This window comes from Gadus macrocephalus, chromosome 17, assembly GCF_031168955.1.
Source record: "Gadus macrocephalus chromosome 17, ASM3116895v1".
Taxonomy (NCBI): Eukaryota; Metazoa; Chordata; class Actinopteri; order Gadiformes; family Gadidae; genus Gadus; species Gadus macrocephalus.
This window is the reverse complement of record NC_082398.1, coordinates 11,228,821-11,251,768: the sequence shown is the minus strand read 5'-3', so window position 1 is coordinate 11,251,768 and position 22,948 is coordinate 11,228,821. Positions and strand designations below refer to the sequence as shown.

The 22,948-nt window shown below is 49.2% G+C and overlaps 1 protein-coding gene across 6 annotated transcripts in view; it reads right to left on the bottom strand.

Moving 5' to 3' along the window:
- Positions 1–5,014: 5,014 nt before the first annotated feature.
- znf219 (zinc finger protein 219) overlaps positions 5,015–22,948 on the bottom strand; it is a 28,679-nt gene continuing 10,745 nt past the window's right edge. For 4 of the 6 annotated variants that reach the window (XM_060076916.1, XM_060076920.1, XM_060076919.1 and 1 more), the window contains 4 exons: positions 16,294–16,363; positions 13,067–15,620; positions 12,090–12,248; positions 5,015–10,185 (listed from right to left, as the gene is read on the bottom strand). In XM_060076916.1, coding sequence (XP_059932899.1) covers positions 8,813–10,185; positions 12,090–12,248; positions 13,067–15,620; positions 16,294–16,363 — 4,156 coding nt within the window. In that variant the 3' untranslated portion in view covers positions 5,015–8,812. The remainder of the gene's footprint in view (positions 10,186–12,089; positions 12,249–13,066; positions 15,621–16,293; positions 16,364–22,948) is intronic. The other 2 variants (XM_060076917.1, XM_060076922.1) reach the window with 2 other exon arrangements.

Here is a 22,948-nt window from a genome sequence, read left to right as displayed (position 1 = left end):
CATTTATATAGTTAGAATAGATGTCGGCTATGTATGTAAAATACAGCCTCCGCTGGGCCACAACTAGATCGTCGTACGCTTTATAAGTTAATTATAATGATGTAGTCTATATTTTCTTGCCGTTATCTTTACATCAATATAAATTCTTGTCATAACGAGATCTGTATCCGACAATTGACCATCCTCTCGGAAATTCTATGAATGAAATTCATATTGACGGTATGGCACTATCCTATCTCGCCCACCCATCTTGAATAGAATAGACCATTTTCGTTGCTTCGAGGAGGTCTTTTTGAGAGATATATATATATATATATATATATATATATATATATATATATATATATATATATATATATATATATATATATATATATATATATATATATAGTTCTCTCCCTTTTCTGTGCATTCTCCACTTGAAAGAGATAGGCGTATCCACTCAGTTCCTACTGGGTTTCACTCAATAAACAAACTTTCCTCTTTATCATCCTTTATTGAAGTCTCAATTAATGGTCAGCTGTAAGTAATTCAGTTGTTAGCAAGGTGAAAAACCTTTGAATCAAGTAACCAGAAAAAAGGTGGTTTTACAATGTGAAATTAAATGTAAACAGAAAAATATATATTTTTTAAATGATTATTTCCCTTAAATTAATCAAAATGCAAAATTAATTCTCCCACTGTTAATCATTCTTAATGTTGTGTGTTCAGGGATTTTTTTAACCTTATTACAGTTCTAAATAATATTTACTTCTTTAAATAATAACATCCCACCATAATCATTTTAAATATAAGCTCACTAGACAATCAAGTACCATAAATCAATCCGGTTAACTTAAACAATCATATTATCAATGAAAGTCCTTACATCGACCACGTTGGCATTTATAGGGTTAACCCAAGCATTGCCGACCTGCCCCATGGCTAACGCTAGCGGGCTAGCGCTCGCACAAACATTCCATCCAATTGCCCACAGTCTTCGTTGATGAGCTCGGTTTCTTACCGGCTGCCTCTCTGGTGTTTGTAGATGCCTTAGTTGAAAGGGGGTTACCATGTTATGGAAAGGACGAGCACTAAACTTATTTTTGGCTTACTTCCATGTTCTGGTGTTGTGTCCCTCCCCTTTTATAGTCCGTGCGCAACATGGTCTGGCCAATGGTTCCTTCCGGTTTGTGGGTTTATTTTGGTCATTCCTTTGGTTTGACTTGGCCATTAGGCAACCTGTTTATATTCGGAGAAACGCTCCAATCCAAAATGCATAGGTTTACATTTCGTTCCGTGCAGTAGGCCTATAATAAAGTTGGACAATCGTATTCTGGGACACGATTCAATAGATCTTCGCGAGGATGAGCACGAAATGTTTTTGAGGGGGTCTGCTGAAAAAAACAGGGAAATATCCCTAATACACTACATTTACCCTTGGATGCAGTTGTTTTGACGCATACGAGGTGCACTGATGCTTGCTCTGGGACACGATTCAATAGATTAACGTTCATAAACTGACTTATCTCCAGATGTTTTTGATAAACTGGAGGATGCTCTCAAAAACCTCCTAATAAATTATTTAAGAGCCCCCCTGGATTGGCTGGGAAAGTCATAGTCACGCTGATTACAGCTGTTTTTTAAATGCATACGCTTCTCAGCCACGCAACGGACATGTGGTGATCTTACATGATGATGTATTGCTGTAGATTAAACTAGACAACCATACCAGAGAAATTTAAAAAACATTAATGTAGCTGAAAGGTTCATCCACAAACATTAGAACAGAAACAGAACATTGTCTGGCAGGGACCATTTTAGTGCATAATGACTACTGTTGCCTATGCTTGTGGCAGTAATGCAATTATGCTGAATTATTTTTAGGACTTATGGGGCTACTTGTAGTGAAGTATTTTAGCACAGTGTGGAATCTACAGCAGATCACTTTCACTGGCTAAGCAAAATGAATCCTGAACAGTTGAACATCTGAATTGATCCTGAAAGCCTATTTCCTAGAATAATTAATTGGTATTCCGTTTTAGGCCATCTCACTAATGGTCACTCAAATGTTTTTAAGCTCACCATGTCAAGTATTCCGAATTCAAAACAAAATCACAAATATGTTCTATTTTTTGCCAAGCGAAGCCAGCCAGTCCTGTGCACGTTTGCAAATTAGCCATTTGCGCCAAACAGAAGAAAGACAAACAATACACAAATAACATATGCGTAATCCGGGCCATATAAAGACTGGGACCAGAAAATAATGACTTGCTCTGCATTGAAACCCATTCATATTTTACGATCTCATAGATCCCATGGGGTCTACCGGAAGGGGTAAAATAACAAAAGAACAGTAGTGTACTGGCTCAAAACAATACAATATACCATATATAATACCATACATTATCGCAATACATTTTAATCCATGCATTACCATTGGTCTCACTCCATTCTTAATGCTGCATTCCACATACATGTATAATGTGTGTGTGTGTGTGTGAACCTTGTATGTGTATGTGGTACTCATACCAGGATGTGTGTGTATGTGTGCGTGTGTGCAACTAACGTTTTAGAATATGGTGGGGTTTGTAGAAGTGTATTAGATTGTTTCTAATGTCTGCCTATAGTCATAAATATCATGGATTAGTTAAGCATCTAATTATTTAAAGGTCATCCAGTCTAGCTACTGTGCAGCCGATCTACATGTTTAGGGTAACTTTATCTACTCTTTAACTTTCCAGATGCACTGAGGAAATATCTGCAGAAGCCCCCAGATGCTGGAGATGGGATATCTGATCACCCATCTTCACCACTGTCTGAAGAATGTAAATTCTGCCAATAATAATAGTTCACGTCCAAGAAAGGGTTAGGCTTCCCGGTCACCTATAGTTCAACGCCACAGTATGTGTGGATGGGTCTGAGTAGAGGTTTATTTAATGTCATCAAGTGTGCATTGAGCTTCTCAGAGAAAGGATAACGCCATGACGATATTGTCACATTAATTGGGGGGGGGGGGGGGGGGGCGCCAAATCCTAATCTCGCCTAGGGCATCAAAATGGCTAGAGTTGGCCCTGGTCAAGTATAATGGACACAGTCAAGAGACCTGGTTTCAAGTTCTGGTGATTGGTACTCTCAAAATATCCACTTATTTCTAAGTCTTAATTTGTAATGTCAACTACAGTATAACTTCCAAAGAGGTCATAGCGGATGTCTTGGCGGCGCAGGGGCGAGAGCCGTTGGTTATCTGCTCCGAGGTCACGACTGTCTCCATGGAATCCCCTTTTCTAGGTCATTTGGCTTTTAATGTCAAGTATAACTCTGACCAGATCGTATCCACGGTCTCAGGAGCACAGCCAAGAAAGAGTTCAGGAAAACGTAAAATGTAATTAAAAAACCTAGTCACTTCATGGATATTTTAATGTCATGTATGACCTCTGGCCACTGACTGTAATGTCTATCTCACGGACCAGGGGAAAGAGCATTTGGATAACACAGTCGAGACCTGGCATCAAGTCCTGGCGACGTTGTTCGCCTTTGCAGCCTAATGTTATTTTGAAATTGAATGATGTGATGTATTTAATAATTATATGGTCATATATAACCTCAGACGATATCCTATCCTGTCGAGCTGTTGGATAACAATGTTGAAGTTCTGCAGATTTCCATTAAAATGAACAGTATACATTTCTAAGTCCTGTGAGCTGAAATGTCAAATATAGCCTGTGACCATATCCTAGCAGGCATCTCGGTGGGGCAACGAAGGGATCTCTCATGGCATCCAGGGTTTAAGTCCCACTGTCGTCCCTTGCCATGTTGATTCAGTGTGTGAATTTAAGAGAAACCTCTTATTTCCAAGCCATGTGAATTGTAAAGTCTAGCGTTACATCTCACCATATATTAGGTGGTGCAGCGGTAAGGGCTTTTGGGGAGCACTCTGTAGGCTCAGGTTCAAATCCCCGCACATACGGCCGGCCACCGAGAAGGGGACGCCCCCAATGGTGCCCCAAAACGTGTCTGCATCCCCCCATTCACAGGGGCTGGGGGTGTTTCAAAAAACATAAGCCCTCTTGCAAAAAAAAATTTGAAGTGTGAGCGAGATGAAAGTGACTTGTCTTCATTGAAGACCCCCCTCCGTCCCCTGGAAAGTCTAACAGAAACAAAGGAATGAACCTCTGGGTGTGGGAGAGAGATTAGGCCTCCCTGGAGCCCGACTGTCAGCGTTCAGACCTGGGTCTACAGGGCTCAGAGCCAAGAGCCCTCCCCGGCTCCTCCAGCGAGACACACCCCCCGATATGGTCGGATGTTTTATTTGTCGGTACAATTCACATGACATCGTTAGGCTTACAGAATGTTTCCATGGCGATGGACGACGTCGAGCCAGGAACTCCGGTGGTCATAACCAACTGCTCTGTCGGCTGCTCATCTGATGCATCGTGAAGCAGATGGTTTGAGGTTACATGCAATTCAATTCATGCAATGTTGTTACATTGAATACTCATGCCAAGATGGTGACAACAATGAGGTCGGAGGTTGGAGATCCCCTTCTGGTACAGAATGAGGAAGAATTTTTTTTTTACCAAAAAAGTCAACTACTCATCGTTTTTTTGGCCATTTCTATCAAACGCTCCGATATCTTCCAATCTAGCAACCCAGCTTTGGCCGTGTTGAACTAATCCTGCCCTCAAATGGATTGAGGCAGAGTAGACGGCAAACCTGACATCATTTTAGCAGGCGAGAGATTGGCCACAGTTGGACTGGGATCGTTTGGTGAAGATTGTCGAAGAAAATGTGTAGGTAAAAAAATAAAACGGGCCTACCAATTGTTATTTACTGGCATTACTGGTATTTTCACCAATGCTGATTTCTTCCAAAACTTGCACCTTCGCTTTGCCACAGTAGCATTAAGACAGGGATGGACATTTGGTTAACATGGGAGGAGAAAGTATTTTTTTAATGCTCTTAACTTTAACAGTTAAAATCAGAGAAATAAATGACACGAATGGATACGTAACACATGAATAAAGAAGCAATGTGATTTTGTTTGTGTTTATTTACTTCTAATGTGTTTTTTTTTCATCTTTCCACAATATTAGTCACTACTAAGGTTAGATTGAGTTCTCCTCGCTCAACTACACAAGAGCTCCAAACCCAGCCTGGTCCCCCTCCCCTCTCAGAATAGTCTTCATACCGACTTTCATTAGTGAGGCAACTTCTAATACGCACTTGATTGTAAAAGTATCGTTTGGCGGCAAGAAAAGGAGCGACCAAAGATACAGCGATAAGGTGCAATGTCAAGAATGGTCGTCAAATCATAAAATCAGCCGTGCACAAAAATGTATTTGTGTAGTATCGACAAGTTGTTTGTTGTTGTTGAAAGAACTTGTTCCTCAAATCATTTGATTAAATGGTTGATACATTACTAGTGGGTGACAGGCTGTGTTTCGCATAGTTTCACCGATCAGTGAGTGACAGGCCGTTTTAGTCATATCTGATTCTTACAGAAAGCTGGGGGTCAGAGGGGCGGGGCGACCACAGGCCAGGTTTATATCCTCTCATTTAAAAAACACGTCTCTAGCGCTATCTGTACAACATTCAACAACACATTTCTCTTGTATTTTTTTGTCTGTTTTTCTCCATAATGCAAAACAAAAATAAAAACAACAACAATTATCATTATAAAGAGGATCACTTTTTCCCATCTCAACGGCATTTGAATGAATACCACATCAAATTGAAATAAAACTCTAATAAAGGCCTCAATACCAGATAGTACGCGCCACCTTAAAGTGGTAGAGAAAGAGAGAGATACACATAACAGACTAGAGAGAGAGAGAGAGAGAGAGAGAGAGAGAGAGAGAGAGAGAGAGAGAGAGAGAGAGATACATAACAGACAAGCTTTGGGATGGAGAATCAGAGAGGGAGAGAGAGAGTAGCAAGTAAGATGTCTCAAATTAAATTAAGACAACAAAACCAGACAGTTGGTAGATGCATGTGCATTTCCAAAGGGTTAAACATTTTAGAGTCGCTATGGACGTGTTTTGGCACCTTGTGAAGTTAAATAAAATATTCAAATTTTCAGTCTTTAGACTTGGGCTTTGGTTGTTTTCTTTTCTTCCAAAGGTTAGTAAGCAAGTAGTAGAATTAGGAATTGAACTCAAAAGGTTTTCCAAACCATTGTTTTAGAAATGTCTAGCTATGCTAGTGGGTATTAAGTGGTCAGGTTTAAAGGCCAAAGAGCCTGATTGGTGAAGATTCATCTTCAATGTAAAAGGTATTTCCACCATCGAGAACATGGTGTGGGGAAGAACACAAGAAAGGACAACGGGAAGGGAGAAGGATTAGAGATGGAGGGTCAATGCAGCAGTGATCAGAGAGAACAGCAGCATGCTAAATAAAGGGGGAGGCGGGATAGGGAGAGAAATGGTGAGAGAGTAAGAGAGCGAGAGAGAGAGAGAGAGCATCAAAGAGTGTGTAAAAGATATAGTCTAAGTGCTTTTGGTGAGCGTTTACAATATACACCAGGAAGTGTTTTGAGACAGAAGGCACAGCGGCGTAGACAGCAGTCGTGAAGCAGACACCACTCACGGACGTCTCACCGAGAAACTAAACTCAACTTAAGGTGCTCTAACCGAGAAAAAGACAATAGTTAATAATGCACATTTGAAAGAAATAAGTCAACGACAGATTCACGTAAGGCGGCGGTCACAATCCTTGGCTACCCCTTCATAACAAATAGGCTGGGAAGTTAGCGAGAGGAGTCACCGAGTCTCACTCTTCATTATGGAGGACGATGTCCACTCAAACATCAGGAACATGCCTTTGAGTCTCGATGCTCGACATGCTCTCTATGAATGTGTTGAGATATTGAATGGCAGTATATTTAAAAGGGTGATAATCGACATTAATAGTGCATTGTCATTAATATTTCCGTTTCAATGGAAAGTAAAAGTACTATTTTTAAATGTATGGATACCACGGTTTGAGCTTCATCGGTTGATTAACTGTGATTGATTAACATGGTCGTTAATGAGGGTCAAAACACAGCATTTCACTGTTAGCCACCCCGGAAGTGAGTATTTTCAAAATAAAAGTTTGGTATATCGATAAAGACAACGATCAAAACAGAAGAACAATCTACTTTGGGAACTTAAAACTTTGCACAGTGCTCTGTATCGACATTCCGACTAGTCTTAGCTCAAAAAACATAAAAATCAATAATAACTATATCATAACCTCTTTTTGTAAGCATCTTGAAATAAAAAATAAAACATAAAAAGTATTTTTCTGCGTTTTTTCATCTTTGCTTCTTTTTCTTGTTTTTACAAAAGCTACACATATTCTACTGGGAGGTCTATGTTTTCTGTTAGTGTTTTTAATGATTTCCCTCCTACCATTGTCTTTTTCTTTTCAAATAAAAGCAAGAGGTTAGGGGAATCTACTCGTCTAGATTATACCAAGAGTATGTTTAGTTTGAGTCCCGCGCGGGGACATGGATGCATGTTTACAGTCCGTCTTCTTCCTCGTGTCAGAGTTTCCGTCTCTTAAACGGGCGTGTCAGTCCATTGTGATCATAAACGTCAGCGAAAACATTCCAGCGTCTTCCTTCAGCTGGTCTCCGCTGTTTCGTTCTTCGTTTAGTTACGCTTGGATTTTTTTATTTCGTTTAACGTAGGAATCTCTGCCAACCTCCGTTGCGATGGATATCAAACTGCAAACACGCTTTCAACACTTAATAATTTAGCTCCCCATCGCAGGTAGGCGCTGCTCCGTCCATTGTCTTTTTTCAGTTTTTCATAACTCGCATAATGCTCTAAAAGTTTCACTATTCACAACACTCCAAGAACCATTTTCCGTCCAATATACTTATATCTTTTAAAACTGTATATTCAGATAAAACATCCAACCAGAGCGTCGACCCGATAGCGGTCTACAATCTCCCTCGACGGTGCACGATAACAGCCACTATAACAGCTAGCCAACTAAAAAGATCTACACAAACTGCTCGTTCATCTACGCACTTCTTCTCAAACTTCTAGAAACACTTTTTTTTAAGACAAACACAGTCAGGATTTACAGTATAGGTGAATCTGAACAAGAAGGTCATCGTCCTTAACATGGCCGCCTCTTTCATGCGGAGAGAATACTGAACAGTAAAGCTGAGGTTGGCTTTTTCGAAAGTCACTTAACAAAACATTCCTTAACGATTCTTGCTTTTTTTCCTACCAATCTCAGGACATCTGCTGTTTTCCTTCCAACCAATCGTTCGGTTCGTTATGACAGAGCAGTGGCTTACTGTCCAATCGAGAAGGGCATGCTTGTTCGCACCTGACTATGTCACAATCAGTGACACATTTAACAGTACAGCAGTCAACCGTAATAATGAATAATTTATAACAATAACATCAATTATGAGTGTTTTGAAATGCCCGTATTACCTGGAAGGGCTGTGGGAAATCAAGCACCATTTAACATGTTTGTTGCAGACATTTTCCTTAACTTAAGATGAGCCCTCTTGGGGTAAAATTCAATTGGACCAAAAGGAAAGTGTAGAATGTCCTGAACGTGAGAATAACTGTTGGTGAGGACAACCCTTGTGAGGACAACACTGTCATAATGTGAGTAAATATTTGATGGGAAACTAAACATAAATATTTAGCCCGGCCTTGTTTTACCTCTTCTCCCTAAAAAGGTTGTGAACATGAATCCTCAGGCAGCACTACGTTCCCCTGATCACTTCTCATCGCGCTTTTACAGTTCCGCCATTTTTCCTTCTTCTTCCTTCCGTTCAAAAACCCTTCACCACCGCCCACTGCTCTCCCTGACGCCAGACCTAGTCCGCCCCCACGCCCCCCTCCTCCCTCATCAAGTGCTCGAACCCCAGCGACGGGGACCCCACCTCCTCCGGCGACCCCCCCAAGCTGCTGTCCTCCTCCGGCGGCTCCAGCTCTCCCTCCTCCTCCTCCTCCTCCTCCTCCTCCTCCTCCTCCTCCTCCTCCTCCATCTCTTCCTCCTCCTCTTCCTCATTGCCCTTCCTGTTCTCCTCTGGCTCCGTTGCGTTGCCATGGAGCTTCCTGGACAAAGAGGCCAGGACCCCCCCCTGCTGGTAGAGGCCCCTGCCGCCCAGCGGCTCCACCCCGGCCTCCGAGATACCGTTGTGGGCCTGGCTCCCGCCGAGGGGCCCCTGGTCCTCGCCGGCCTCGCTGGCGTACCTCCATATGGCCATGGGGTCCGGGGCGACGCGCTGCAGCCGCTTGGCGGGGCCGTCCTGGTCCCCCGGGGGGGCGGAGGGGCCCCTCTTGCGGCGGGACTTGCTGGTGTGGTTGACCTGCAGGTGCATGGCCATCAGCTCCCCCGAGGAGGTGCGGAACGGGCAGAACAGGCACTGGTTCAGGGGGTCCGCCGCCGCCGCGCCCGCCCCCCCGTCCTCCTCCGCTCCGTCCGGCCCCGGGGAGGTGCGGCGGGAGAGGTCCAGCGGTTCGAAGCCGCCGCCGCCGCCGCCGCCGCCGCCGCCGCCGCCGCCGCCGCCGCCGCCCTCGCCCTGCGCGGGCCGGGGTGGCCCGGCGCCCTCGCCCCCGTGGTGGTCAGCCCCCGTCCCGTTGGGCTGCGGCGGCGGCGGCGGCTGCGGCGGCGGCGGCACCATGCGGCTGGTAGTGAGAGGCTTGCGGCGTGACACCTTGGGCGTCTTGGCGGGCGGGGACTCCCTGATCCAGCCCCCCTCCAGGCCGCCCTGGTAGAGCGCCCCCATGACGCCCGACAGGTAGCGGTACTGCGCCTCCACGTCCACGTCCCGCAGCGCGGCCAGGGCCTTCTGCTGCTCGCGCTGCTCCGGCAGCCCCAGCAGCCAGGGCTGCTGCTGGGGCTGCAGCTGGGGGTGCTGGGGCAGCTGCCTGGGGCCCAGGCTGTCGGCCGGGGCCCGGTGGCCCTGGCTGTGGCCGGCCCCCGGGTGCCCCCCCTGGTGGTTCTGGGAGCGGCCCTGCTTGCCCGGGCCGTCCCGGCGGGGGGGGGCGGCGCCGGAGGGGGCCATGGTGTTGACGATGGTGGGGGAGTTGTTGGAGGAGGCGGAGGAGGAGGAGGAGGTGCAGGAGGAGGAGGAGGTGGAGAGGGCGTTGCGCTGCTCGCGGTGGTGTCTCTGCAGGTGGTACTTCAGGGAGCCCGACTGGGTGCCGGCGTAGTCACAGTGGGGGCACTTGTAGGGTCTCTCGCCTGGGGGGAGAGAGGGAGGGAGAGAGACACCGGTGTGAAACTGAGACTCTGAGACTGAACTCACTCCCTGACTCTGACATGTTGCTGTGGGGGGGAGCTGGGAGGGATGCTGTCCGTCCTGTCGTTGCAGTGTTCATCAACAACGTTTGTTAGCTACAGTGTTGCATGAAAGGGTTAGTGTAAGTGTATGGGCTAGGGTAAGATGAAGGGGTTAGTAATGGTCACATGACGGGGATAGTAAGGGTCAGATGAAAGGGTTAATAAGGGTTCAATGAAAGGATTAGTAGAGTGCAGATGAGATGGTTTAGGATCAAAGAAGGGGAGGGGTTAGGGTAAGCTGAAATGGGTTAGATGAAAGGGTTAGTTAAATTCAAACACAGCAGCATCAATAGAGAAAGCGCTTAAGGTAATTCCGTTATTACAGTGTACATTTGCAGACAGGACTAAGCATGTAAATGGCAGCAAACCCCAAATGTAGTGCTGTTACTCTAGAATTGTATATTCTACATTGTAGTTAAACTAAAACTAATTTAATCTATTCTACTAGGTAGTTTACTTCAAAAATAATATTCTATCCTATTGTGTAGCTAGACTCAAAGCCATATTCTGTTCTACTGAGCTCATTTAGCGAGTTTTGCTTTCAAGGCCTGCAGTTCCAATGTCCCCCAGTAGATGGCCTTATTTTATAGAGTATAGGCACAATGCTCCCAGATAAACCAGGGAGCATTTTTCAGCTGTATGAAGAGGAGATAACGTGTTGGATATGAAAATAAAAAAGTGATCTTTATCGGTGAAACAGCAAAGTAACTATATTACAGAAATAACACTCCACTCTATAACAGCAGAGATCTCGCCTCCCATCTGTCCACTAAAGTCAACACCTATATTGGAAAACTAGGCAAGATGGATTCCTGAAGGGCTTCGATTGTATTCATAGGCTAAAGTGTACCACTGTGCCAAGGGAGTGATATTTCAACCTGTTAAATAAAGCTCTACTCAAATGTCTTTCTCTTTTTTCAGCCCCCTTCTTCCAAAGTGAACACGTGGTTCGTCATTTGACAGATTGAAGAGATAGCTCATGGGAAAGGCGTACTGTATGCTGCCTGACGCACAATAGCGTGACTGTGTGGTGGCAGGTGCCACGGCCTATAGCTAAGCGCTGAGCGCTGGGGATGCTCACACTGAATAGCTTTCATTGAACGCCTCCTGGGAAACGCCACGGTGGGATTCAACCGGCGCTATGATATGCTTCGCTAGCGTCCCTCCTATATGTGCTGGGTTCTTATAAATGAATGGCGAAATATAAGAAAAAGCCCTCTTAGGAAATGTTTGACTGACGAAAAATTATCCTTCAGATTTGATCAGATTTGAACTTTTATTGTTCAGGGATATTAAGTGTGAAGAAAGAGTGTTCTCCGGAATCAGAATGTGTTGGAACTTTATACCCGGCCTGACTCGTACCCGTATCAGCTGTCTGTATCAGAGGACGCACCCAAACCTCAACATCCTAACCCTAAAAAGGTCTGTGATGCATTGCGTTTAGTACAAACACCAATGCTTGCCTTTTCATGTGAGACACAAGAGACACGCTTTTAGCGCCACGCTCATGTTCGCTTAACAAAACGACAAAAGCTCGGCGACAATATCTTACTCTCTAGCAAAAGTAGCATAGCATAGGGACGGTTAGGTTAGCAATTTAGCATGGTGACCATAGCTTAAATCAACAACGCTGCAATAGTGACCCACCAGCCAAGTGGCGATAGCTTAGCATACGTTAGCAAAGAGACCCTTTCCAAAGGAGAAACACAACAAGGCTGTCTGATTAAAAGTCAGTCACACTGGCATCTGGGATGGAAGGTTCTAGTGGAAGTCTGGTGTGTTGTTGCCTGTGGGCAGTGCCTCACCCGTATGAACCCTCAGGTGAACTTTGAGATGGTGTGAGGATCTGAAGGCTTTACCGCAGTAGGGGCAGTCTTTTACCCCCGAACCCCGCACGCGCTCCCGGGATGCAGAGCCGCCACCACTGGCCACGGGGGGGGCCACCGGCAGGCCGTTCTCACCCGCTGGGAGGGGGTGGGGGGGGGGGGGGGGGACACGGAGCACATGGGTGTTACACACAGATAGACATGTATTTATATACATATGTATTCTCTGAACATACCTGCTTTGATGCGGCAGTGACTTTATTTGTAAAGCAGTGTAAACTGTACTGTTAAGGAAACACTGTTCTACCAATTGGTCTTTTATCAGCTTGTAGCTGTAGCTTTCAGCGGATGGAGACACATGCTAGCAGGGAGCAGGTCAGTAGGGGGGCGTCCTGCTCAATGATGCTAACAGGTAGACTGCAGAGAGCTGGGACTCCAACGCCATAGCCAGGAGAAAATAATAGTTATGGATGCAGTGAAAACATCACATAGTGAGAGGGACGACTACACTGAATCATGACCTTCCCATGAAGGTCTGGGAGTTGTGTTGCTGACACCCATCGACTGATGAGTGTCAGCAACGCTCATCAGCCGATGAGTGCTCTGGGAGTTGTGTTGCTGACCACACCTCGACTGATTTGGAGGGATCATAAGAATCAGGAGTGCTGCATAGCCCTGTCGCTGGCGCAAATTATATTTCTAACCGTCCTATAACCATCACTAGACCATCCCATAACCATCACATCGCCATCAGTATACTATCACTCAACCATTTCAGATTGATCCAATATCATCACATTACCATCCCATTACCGTCACCTAACCATAACCATCACCTAACAACTATTGCAATGCCATAACCGTCATCTAATGTCCACTACAGAATCTCCCAACATGGCCGCCACCCTGAGCAGCAGTAGCAGTGAGTTCAGAGGCGGGGTGTGTGAGCTTTGTACCGTGGTGGCTGGAGATGGCCGGGTGGAATCCTCCAGCGGACCCTGTCTGTCGAGGTCCGGCGCTGGGGGGTTTGGATCGACCTCCTGCTCCTCCTCCTGCTCCTCCTGCTCCTCCTCCACTCCGTCCTGTCGCTCTCCCGCTCCCAGCGCCCTCCTCTCCACCGAGCCCTCCTCCTCCTCCTCCTCCTCCTCCTCCTCCTCCTCCTCCTCCTCCTCCTCCTCCTCCCTTCTGGGGTCTCTGGACGTGGACGCGGGCGTGGACCACCACCTGCTGCAGGCTCCTGAAGAGCTTCCCGCAGTCGGGGCACTCCCAGGGCCCCCCGCCGGCCCCGGCCCCCGCGGAGGCCACCGTCTCCTGCCTGGGGCCCAGCCCGCCCAGGTAGGCCCTGACCTGGTCGGCGTCCCCCAGCGCGGAGCTCCGGCTCTGGGCCCTCTGGCTCTGCTGCTGCTGGCTCCTCTGGTTCTGCTGGTTCTGCTGGGCCTGCTGCGCCGCCAGCAGGCTGCGGGCCACCAGCTGCCACATGGCCACCTGGTCGCCGCCGTCGGCCGCCGCCGCCATTGCGGCGGCCGTCGTCTCCATGGTAACCCCGCCGGGCCGCCCTCCCGGGTCGCTCACGCCGCCCATCTCGGCCACCTGCGCCACGGCCTGCAGCCGCTCCATGCAGCTGGCCCCGCCCCCGTCCATGGGCAGCCCCAGGTACCCCAGGATGGCCGACTTGCCGGAGCCCGGGACCGAGCCCCGCCCTCCGTGGTCGCGCTCCGACCGGCCCCTGGCCCCCCGGCCCCCCCCGCCGGCGGCCCCCCGGCGCTGGGCCAGCAGCAGGCTGGAGTAGAGGGCGTTGAGGGACTGGCCGCTGACGGCCCCGGCGGCGGAGGGGTCCAGGCCCGCCGCCACGCTCACACCGAGGCCCCCCAGGCCGGCCTTCAGGCCCAGCTTGTTGAGGTGCACCTTCATGTGGTTCTTGAGGAACCACGGCTCCTTGAAGCCACGGCCGCACACCTGGCACTTGTGGTCCAGGGAGTCCTTGTGCTTGCGCATGTGTCCCTTCAGGAACCACGACTGGGTGAAGCGCTGGCCGCACGTGTCGCAGCGGAACGCCGGCAGGGCGGGCGTGGCCGGCGCGGGCGTGGCCGGCGCCGTGGCGACCGGCGCCGGCGCCGCGGCGACCACCGCCGACACCTGGGGCGTGGGCGTCAGTGTGGGGGTGGGCATCGGGGTGGGTAGGGGCGTGTCGGGGGCGGCGGCCACGACGGGCCGGGCGCCGTAGGCGGCGGGGGAGGGCGGGCGGAGGAGGGCCGGGACCGGCGCCGGGTGGCACTCCCGCAGGTGGGCGGCGAGGTCGTCCTCGCGGCTGGCGGAGAAGGGGCACAGCGAGCACTTGTAGGGGCTGTGCAGGATGCGCACGTGGCGCGCCAGCTCCGACGCCGTGCGGAACTTGCCCTTGCAGGCGTGGCAGCGGAAGGAGCTGGCGGCGGCAGCGGCGGCGGAGGAGTACGGCGAGGTGACGGCGTCCTCCGTCAGCGGGGGGGTCAGGGGTGTGATGTCAGCGCCCCCCATGAGGCAGCTCTTGTCGTTGCGTAGGACCTCCGTGTCGCCGGGCTCCGCCTGGTCGCGGAGGTGCTGGATGAGGGCGGAGGAGGGGCTCGGTGGGGGCGGCCGTTGGTCGTGGACCCCCTGGTGGTTCTGGGTCAGGTGGGCTTTGAGGGGGGCCGGCGGCGGCGGCGGCGGCGGGGGGAGCCCGGCGCGGTACAGCGGGGCGGCGCGGCGCTCGCGGTCCAGGCTGTGGGCGCGCGCGTGCAGCGACAGGATGCTCTGGAAGCGGAACCTCTTGCCGCACACCAGGCACGGGAACCGGAGGGCGGGGCCCGGCGAGGCCCCCGCTCCGCCCGCCGCGGGCGTCACCCTGGGGTGGGCGCCGCTCGCGTCCTTCTGGAAGAGCTGGAGGTCCAGCTCGTCGCTGCTGCAGCCCAGGCCCCCGGACCCCCCGCTCTGCCCCGAGGCCAGGGCCAGCTCCAGGGCCCCGAAGCCCAGGAGCTGGGGGGCCGTGCGGGCCACGTCCGGGGGGGAGCTCTCCTCCGGACCGGCCCCGCCGAGGGCCTCCTGCGCGCCTCTTCCTCCCTCCCCCGGGAAGAGGGCCACGGCGGGGGTGGGGGACGACGGGGGGCCCCCCTGCAGCTCCATCCCCTCCGCTGCGAGGGGGTCTCCGTCGTCCTCATCCTCCTCCTCCTCCTCCTCGTCTTCGTCGTCGTCGTGGTGGTGGTGGTGGCGAAGGAGGAGGAGGTGGTCGTCGGGGGGGAAGGAGGGGAAGGGGGAGAGGGGGAAGTAGTGGGCGGCGTCGGAGCCCAGGGGGGAGGCCCCGGGGGTGTGCAGGGGGAGCAGGGGGCTGGCGGGCAGGGACAGGGGCCCCTGCCTGCCAGGGGGGGTGGGGGGGTTGGTGGTGGTGGTGGGGGAGGAGGGAGCCAGGGGGCTGTGGTCCAGGGAGGGCAGTGTGGACGGGGAGGGGGGCTGCTCACACGACAGGGCCAACACACACTCTGGAGGGGAATCCATTCTCTGGGAGGGAGGGAGGGAGGGAGGGAGGGAGGGAGGGAGAGAACGAAGTTGAGACGTGGTGGAAGACAGAGAAGGAGAGGAGCGAGAGAAAGCAGGAGGCAGAGTGGTAGTAAACGGCAGAGAAGCAGACAGAACGAGGAAGAGACAGATATGAAGATGAATACGTACGAGAAAAACCAGATAGGCAAAACCACATAGACACGCATACAGAGAGATACCGACAGAGAGAGATACAGACAGAGACGGATGCAGATACAGAGAGATACAGATAGAGAGACGGATGGATAGGGTTATGTTTTTACTTATTGTGCTTTCGCAATATAAATGTATATTTTCCATGCAAATAAAGTAACTGGCATTTTGAGATAAGGAGAGAGAGACAGAGGGAGAGAGAGAGACAGAGAGAGAGGTCTTCCAGAAGAAGACGAGGTGCAGAGAGATGTATTAGCATGTTGTGCATAATAATCTAGCTGCATGCTGACCTTGACCTAGTCTGATACACACATACACACACACACACACGCACACACACACGCGCGCGCGCTTGAGTGTGTGTGTGTGTGTGTGGAGGCTAAACAACCGTGTGCGTGTGTGTGTTTGTGTGTGTGTGTGTGTGTGCATTTATGCGTTTGTGCGTGCGCGCGCGCGTGTGTGTGTGTGTGTGAGTTTGTACCAGCAGTGTGTGTGACGCTGTGCCATTCTTTGCTGTCTTGACTGAGGGGAGAGGATCCAAACGTAGTCCTCTGCGGAAAAACAAAAAACAAAGACATTAATCACCAAATAATCTGCGACATCTGTTCATAAATAACACAACGCCTGCTAAGACTCATGCTAATGCCGTAGCCTGGACTGCACTCTATACTGCAACACAATTCAATCAATTAAGAGTAAAAGCATCATTTATGCCTGGCACTTCTCTTTCGTATACTGTAAGTATAAATTCCCAATAAAGTCATCCAAAAAAGGACCTATGTAATTAATTAACTCGATGAATCATCACGTTGCTTATCAATCTCATTAATAACAATGGTAAATAATTACTTAAAGAAATGACAACCGAATGCACTTCTATATTGACCGGCACTCGCTCTCTCCAGCTCACCCTGTTTGCTTGCTTCCTAATATAGTCAACAAGCAACCCTTACAATCATACATTTCCTTTCAAATAATCGACCAAAACTGTATTTTTTAAATGGAACGACTTCAAAGGGGGGGCTTCTTCTTGAAGTGGAACCCCGTGGAATACATTTGAATACATTCTGTACTTCCAAATTCTGATTCCGTTGTTCTGAACTCTGCCGCTGCTATGGAGTGTAAACTAGTACACTTCTATCCCCCCCCCCCACTATAATCTCTGCTTTATCTCACGTGCACATGCAGGTGTATACAGACCCAGAGACAGGTGCACACCTGTTCCCTCACGTGCACTCTAATACGTGCGCATCATTAAACACACGGTATGTGTATGTGTGTATGTGTTTGTTTTAAATGTGCATATGTTAAGTGTGTATACGCTATTTTATGTGTGTGTTTGTGTATTAAGTGCAGACATTAAGCAGGATTTAAGTGTGTGTTTGTGTGTGTGTGTGTGTGTCATGGGAGTTAAGGGCACCACAGGACGTGCACTGTCCCAAACAGGATGGGAGTGAGATGTTTGGCCTTCCCTCGCACGCCCTTCCTGTGTACTCATACAGCTTGAACATACACACACACACTCACACACACACACGCAATCACAGACACACACACACACACACACACACACACACACACACACACACACACACACACACACACACACACACACACACACACACACACACACACACACACACACACACACACACACAAACACAGTGTTTTCTGCTGTGTCACAGTGAGCTGAAATATAATAAAAATGTGTGGATGGTTTTGAGAAGACAGACGTCGAACTAGGGCCTGGGGCGCCAACAAGTAAACATTAACATATTATACCAGCAGCTGCTGCAAACATATGCATTGTCTAAATAACGCAGGAGGATAAAACACAAAACACGTTATGATTCAAAGATTCATTCCACAGCATATTTTGCGTCCTTGAAGTATTCAAAGTATTTCCAGGGAAGACAGGATTACAGGGCGGGACATGACTTACAGAAAAACCCTGCTAAGTATCGGATTGGCTAGCGTGGGGGCGCCCACCACCTGCCTACTGGCTACTCAGGCCTCTATTGGTTGGAATGTTTTGCCCGCCTACTCGGACATAATGACCCGCTCACAAATATGTTTCTGTAAAATGTTTGGATTTTTGCAAAAAAGCTAAGGTAAAAAATAAGGCAATATTATTCTTATTTATTGGACTGCGTAAACGTCAATATTCTCACAATTTAATTCAACTCATAAGTATCAACAATATCGATAATAATAGGATGTCCTGCCTTCAGAATCAATAACCTTATCAATAGATATTCAAACAGAAAATATATCATTTAATGTCCTGGGGAGAAAACCTCCCCATCAAAGATACCGTTTGTGTGTGTGTATGTGTGTGAGAGAGAGAAAGCTTGTGTTTGTGTGTGTTTGTCTGTTTGATAGAGAGATAGAGAGAAAGATTGTGTTTTTGTGTGTGTGTGTGTGTGTGAGAGAGAAAAATATAGTGTTTGTGCGTGAGGTTGTGCGTGTGTGACTGAACGAGTGAGTAAGTCTGGGTGAGAGTGAGTGAGTGTGTGTTTGCATGTGTGCATGAAAGAGGTTGTGTGACTGTGTGATGTTGTTTTCTCGTGCGTTGGGTGTGTGTGACGCTAACATCCACGCCATTGTCTGTTTGTGTGTGTGTGTGTGTGTGTGTGTGTGTGTGTGTGTGTGTGTGTGTGTGTGTGTGTGTCACTGTGTGTGTTTGTGTCAGAAAGAGCGAGAGAGAGAGAACTGATTCTGCTCGGAGAACCGACACATTTGGCAATTTTTGGTCGTCTTTGTCTTTCTGGTCGTTAGGTTGGAGCAGGCGATGATGTCGCCCACGACAACCGTAAAAGGTCATCGATTGCCGTGGCGATACAATGGCGGCCTGTGTGCGCAGGTGCTTGTGTAGGAGCCGAAGACTGTTCTCATATGTGTTTGCGTGAAACCGTGTGTTTATGTATGCATGAGTGCGTGCACGTGCACACACACTCTTGTTTGTGTGTGTGTGTGTGTGTGTGTGTGTGTGTGCGCGCTCCCAGCAATGACAAAGACATTCTCCTGTAGCCAGTTGACATTTTAGCTCAGCGATGACTCATTGGGGTATCACACCATATCAATCTCACACGTGCACGCGCCCGAGCACACGTGTGCATTTACGCACTCACTTCACACACACACACTAACACACACTTCCTAATCCGCCATTATTGTTTTTCCCCTCTTCCGTGTCTTCTTTCTCCCCTCCATTTATTTCTTCTTTCTTTCTCTCTGATTCATTCCCTCCCATCCCCCTCTCATTCTCTCCCTCAACCCCCCCCACCCTCCTCTATCCGCTCTATTATTCACTAATTTTCCTTTATTCTCTCTCCCTCTCTCTCTCTCTCCCATTTTCTCCCTGTGTCTCTCGCTCCTGCAGTGTTGCCAGTTGGCTGGGAGCCAGGGAATGCTGATATCAGCTGGTAGAACGAGCCCTGCCAACATGGCGAAGTATGGTGAGAGAGAGAGAGAGAGAGAGAGAGAGAGAGAGAGAGAGAGAGAGAGAGAGAGAGAGAGAGAGAGAGAGAGAGAGAGAGAGAGAGAGAGAGAGAGAGAGAGAGAGACTGATCTGACTCTGGATAGTTAAAAAAGCGGAAAGAGAGAAGAAAAGAAAGAGAGAGAGAGGGGATGATTTTGGATTGGTTGCCAACATAGTCGGACATGTTGGTATTTTTGGGGTGACGGGGGACCGACAGACAGAGAGAGAGAGAGAGAGAGAGAGAAAGAAAGAGAGAGAGAGAGAAAGAGAGAGCGCGGAATAGCTCACAGAAAAACATCTGGATAAAGAACACAATGCATTTTCTCAGGTAAAAAATAACAATCAAACGTATATCTAAACAATAAATAAGATGACACACACGCCCACGCATGCGTGTGTGTATGCGTGTCTGTGTGTGATGACCATTGTCATCTGAATATCAGCATCACAATGCCACGGCCCTCCCCTGCTGTCACGGCAACCCAGCATCCTCAAATTAGGATGGATGGACCCTCGAGAGACGAAAAGTGTGGAAGAACGGGAGGAGACAAGAGAGAGAGGAGAGGTGGAGAGAGGAGAGAGAGGGGAGGAGGAAAGAGGAGAGAGAGGGGAGGAGGAGACAGGAGAGAGAGGGGAGGAGGAAAGAGGAGAGAGAGGGGAGGAGGAGACAGGAGAGAGAGGGGAGGAGGAGGGAGGAGATAGAGGGAGGAGGAGAGAGGAGATAGAGGGGCGGAGGAGAGAGGGGAGGAGGAAAGAGGAGAGAGAGGGGAGGAGGAGAGAGGAGAGAGATGGAAAGAGAAGGGAGGAGAGAGGGGAGGAGGAGAGAGGAGAGAGAGGGGAGGAGGAGAGAGAGGGGAGGAGGAGAGAGGAGAGAGATGGAAAGAGAAGGGAGGCGAGAGGGGAGGAGGAGAGAGAGGGGAGGAGGAGGGAGGAGAGAGAGGGGAGGAGGAGGGAGGAGAGAGAGGGGAGGAGGAGAGTGAAGAGAGAGGGGAGAAGGAGAGAGGAGAGAGTGGAGGAGGAGAGAGGAGAGGGGGGGGAGGAGGAGAGAGGGACAGAGGGAAGAGGAGAGGAGGAGGAGAGATCAGGATAGGGTAGAAGAGAGAAGGGAAGAGAGGAGGAGAAAGGATGGGAAGACAGGAGAAACAGAGGGAAGAGAGAAGGAAGGGAGAGGGGGGAGAGGAGGGAAGAGAAGGTGAGTGAGCAGAGAGGGGAGGAGGAGGGAGGGGAGACATTTAAGTAAGAGGAACATTTCACAAAAGTCCTTTACCTTTCTACCCTATGCAATAAATAAGAGGTGGTTTGGAGTGAATAAAGTGTGACTAGGGTGACCTAGATCCCCCCTCCAGCTGGAGTTACATCTGGCCAATGCAAACAGCCCTCCATCCATACTGGGGACGGAGGGAAAACACAAATAAAAACCACGATTACAAAAAATACAAAAAAAAACGCTGGAGCTGGAATCCAACAGGTGGTGCACAGATGGAAGCTAAGCGTTTTTTGGACTGTACGTTATAGAGGCCCCAAAACATCCCAAACGGATATAAACCCAGTGGAACTGAGCTGTGTTTTTTTCGGTACAAAGACGTGGGATTGGTGAGGCAGAGGTGGACGCAATCAAATCTAAATCGAGATCTGAAGGGTTCAACCCAGGTGTAGAGAACCATCCGGATTTAGCATGACAGGATTACGTTCACAGCTATATATATAGATATATATCTATCTATATATATATAGGATGTTATTTAAACAGACACGCGATATGTGACATATGTCACAGGCCTTCAAAGTTGCAAGCACTACACATTGCAGTCATTGAGCTTAAATACTTAGGCTAAGAAACCACACAAACACACAATCAGACACACAAACAGACACACACACACACACACACACACACACACACACACACACACACACACACACACACACACACACACACACACACACACACACACACACACACACACACACACACACACACACACCCCTCTTGCTGGTTTGGTTCGCGGCGCGAGTGTGGACCTGTGCAACTACATTGCAATTAACGTGGCAATTACGAAGTGAAAAGCACGTCGTCATAATGCGATCCAGCCTCCGTGTTGTCATTACCGTAATGTTATCACGGAGTCGGAGTTAAACGAACAACGCTAGTCCGCAATTACCTCCTTCCCGGTTTAGCTCTGATGACACAAGTGTGGGGAAGCCTCCCTTTGGTCTGCACACACGCAATCGCACACACACACACACACACACACACACACACACACACACACACACACACACACACACACACACACACACACACACACACACACACACACACACACACACACACACACACACACACACAGACATATATAAATATATATACTCATTTTTTATACATTACGCCCGCACACACGTTGACTTGTCTGCATGCACTACACCCACATTATCTAATCTTGGATTATATTATTAAATATAACATTATAAAATGGGGCAGGGGCGAAGCCTAACCTGTAGGCATCCAAGAGCAATATGACCCCTAGCCCCTACCTGCTCCTCAATGACCTGTCTCTGTGTTCACTGTCTAACCCCTACCTGCTCCTCAATGACCTGTCTCTGTATTCACTGTCTAACCCCTACCTGCTCCTCAATGACCTGTCTCTGTGTTCACTGTCTAACCCCTACCTGCTCCTCAATGACCTGTCTCTGTATTCACTGTCTAACCCCTACCTGCTCCTCAATGACCTGTCTCTGTATTCACTCTCTAACCCCTACCTGCTCCTCAATGACCTGTCTCTGTAATCACTGTCTAACCCCTACGTGCTCCTTAATGACCTCTCTGAATTCACCTCATGGAGTCACAAAAGACTCCATGATGATCTCAATCTCGTATCCAGCTCCACTAGTCAGCCCCATACATTCTGCTTCTTTACATTCTACACATAGTAACTACCTGACTCCACACGGGCACTGGTCCTCCCTGTCTCTTCTTGTGATAAGTCCCACATCAGCCCCGTGATGGTACCGCCACCACACACAGCCCACGGCAGTGGACGGCGACCGGTGTGCCTTGAGGCGAGGCTCTTTAACACACGGTCCTGGCGTAATAACTCATGTCATCGTTTACGAGTCATGATCTGATTCGTGATTGATTCTCTGGAGTTCAATTTCCAAACATCTATGATGAATAAGCCGCACAAGCCCGTATCCATGTGATGTGAAGCTTTTTTAGACAGTGTGTGCTAATAACCTTGTATATATATAATCCTAGGAATGAGAGACGTTTTTCATACCATGCCCTGCAACTGGTGCACATCTGGTCGGGATCGCGGGGTGACCAAACCCCATTACTCCTCGGTAACCACTGCAGTAACACCAAAGGCCTCTGACCACTGAGGACCCCCCCCCCCCCGCCCTCCTCCCTAACACAACAGCCTCTCGGGTCCCCTCCAGTGAACTGTGCTCCGGCTATCAGCCTCTGACCTTCATGCCCACTGTGTCTCTATCTTCCCGGAGCCCCTCCCCAGAGAACCTGGAAGGCGGGGGGGGGGGTCCTCTCTCATGTGATCCTCCTCAGGGCTTCTCTCTTGATCCTTCAGGGAGTTTTTCCTTTCAGTTCTTTGGAGGGCTGAGGGTGAGGGGGGGGGGGGGGCGTGGCCTTCTGAGACCG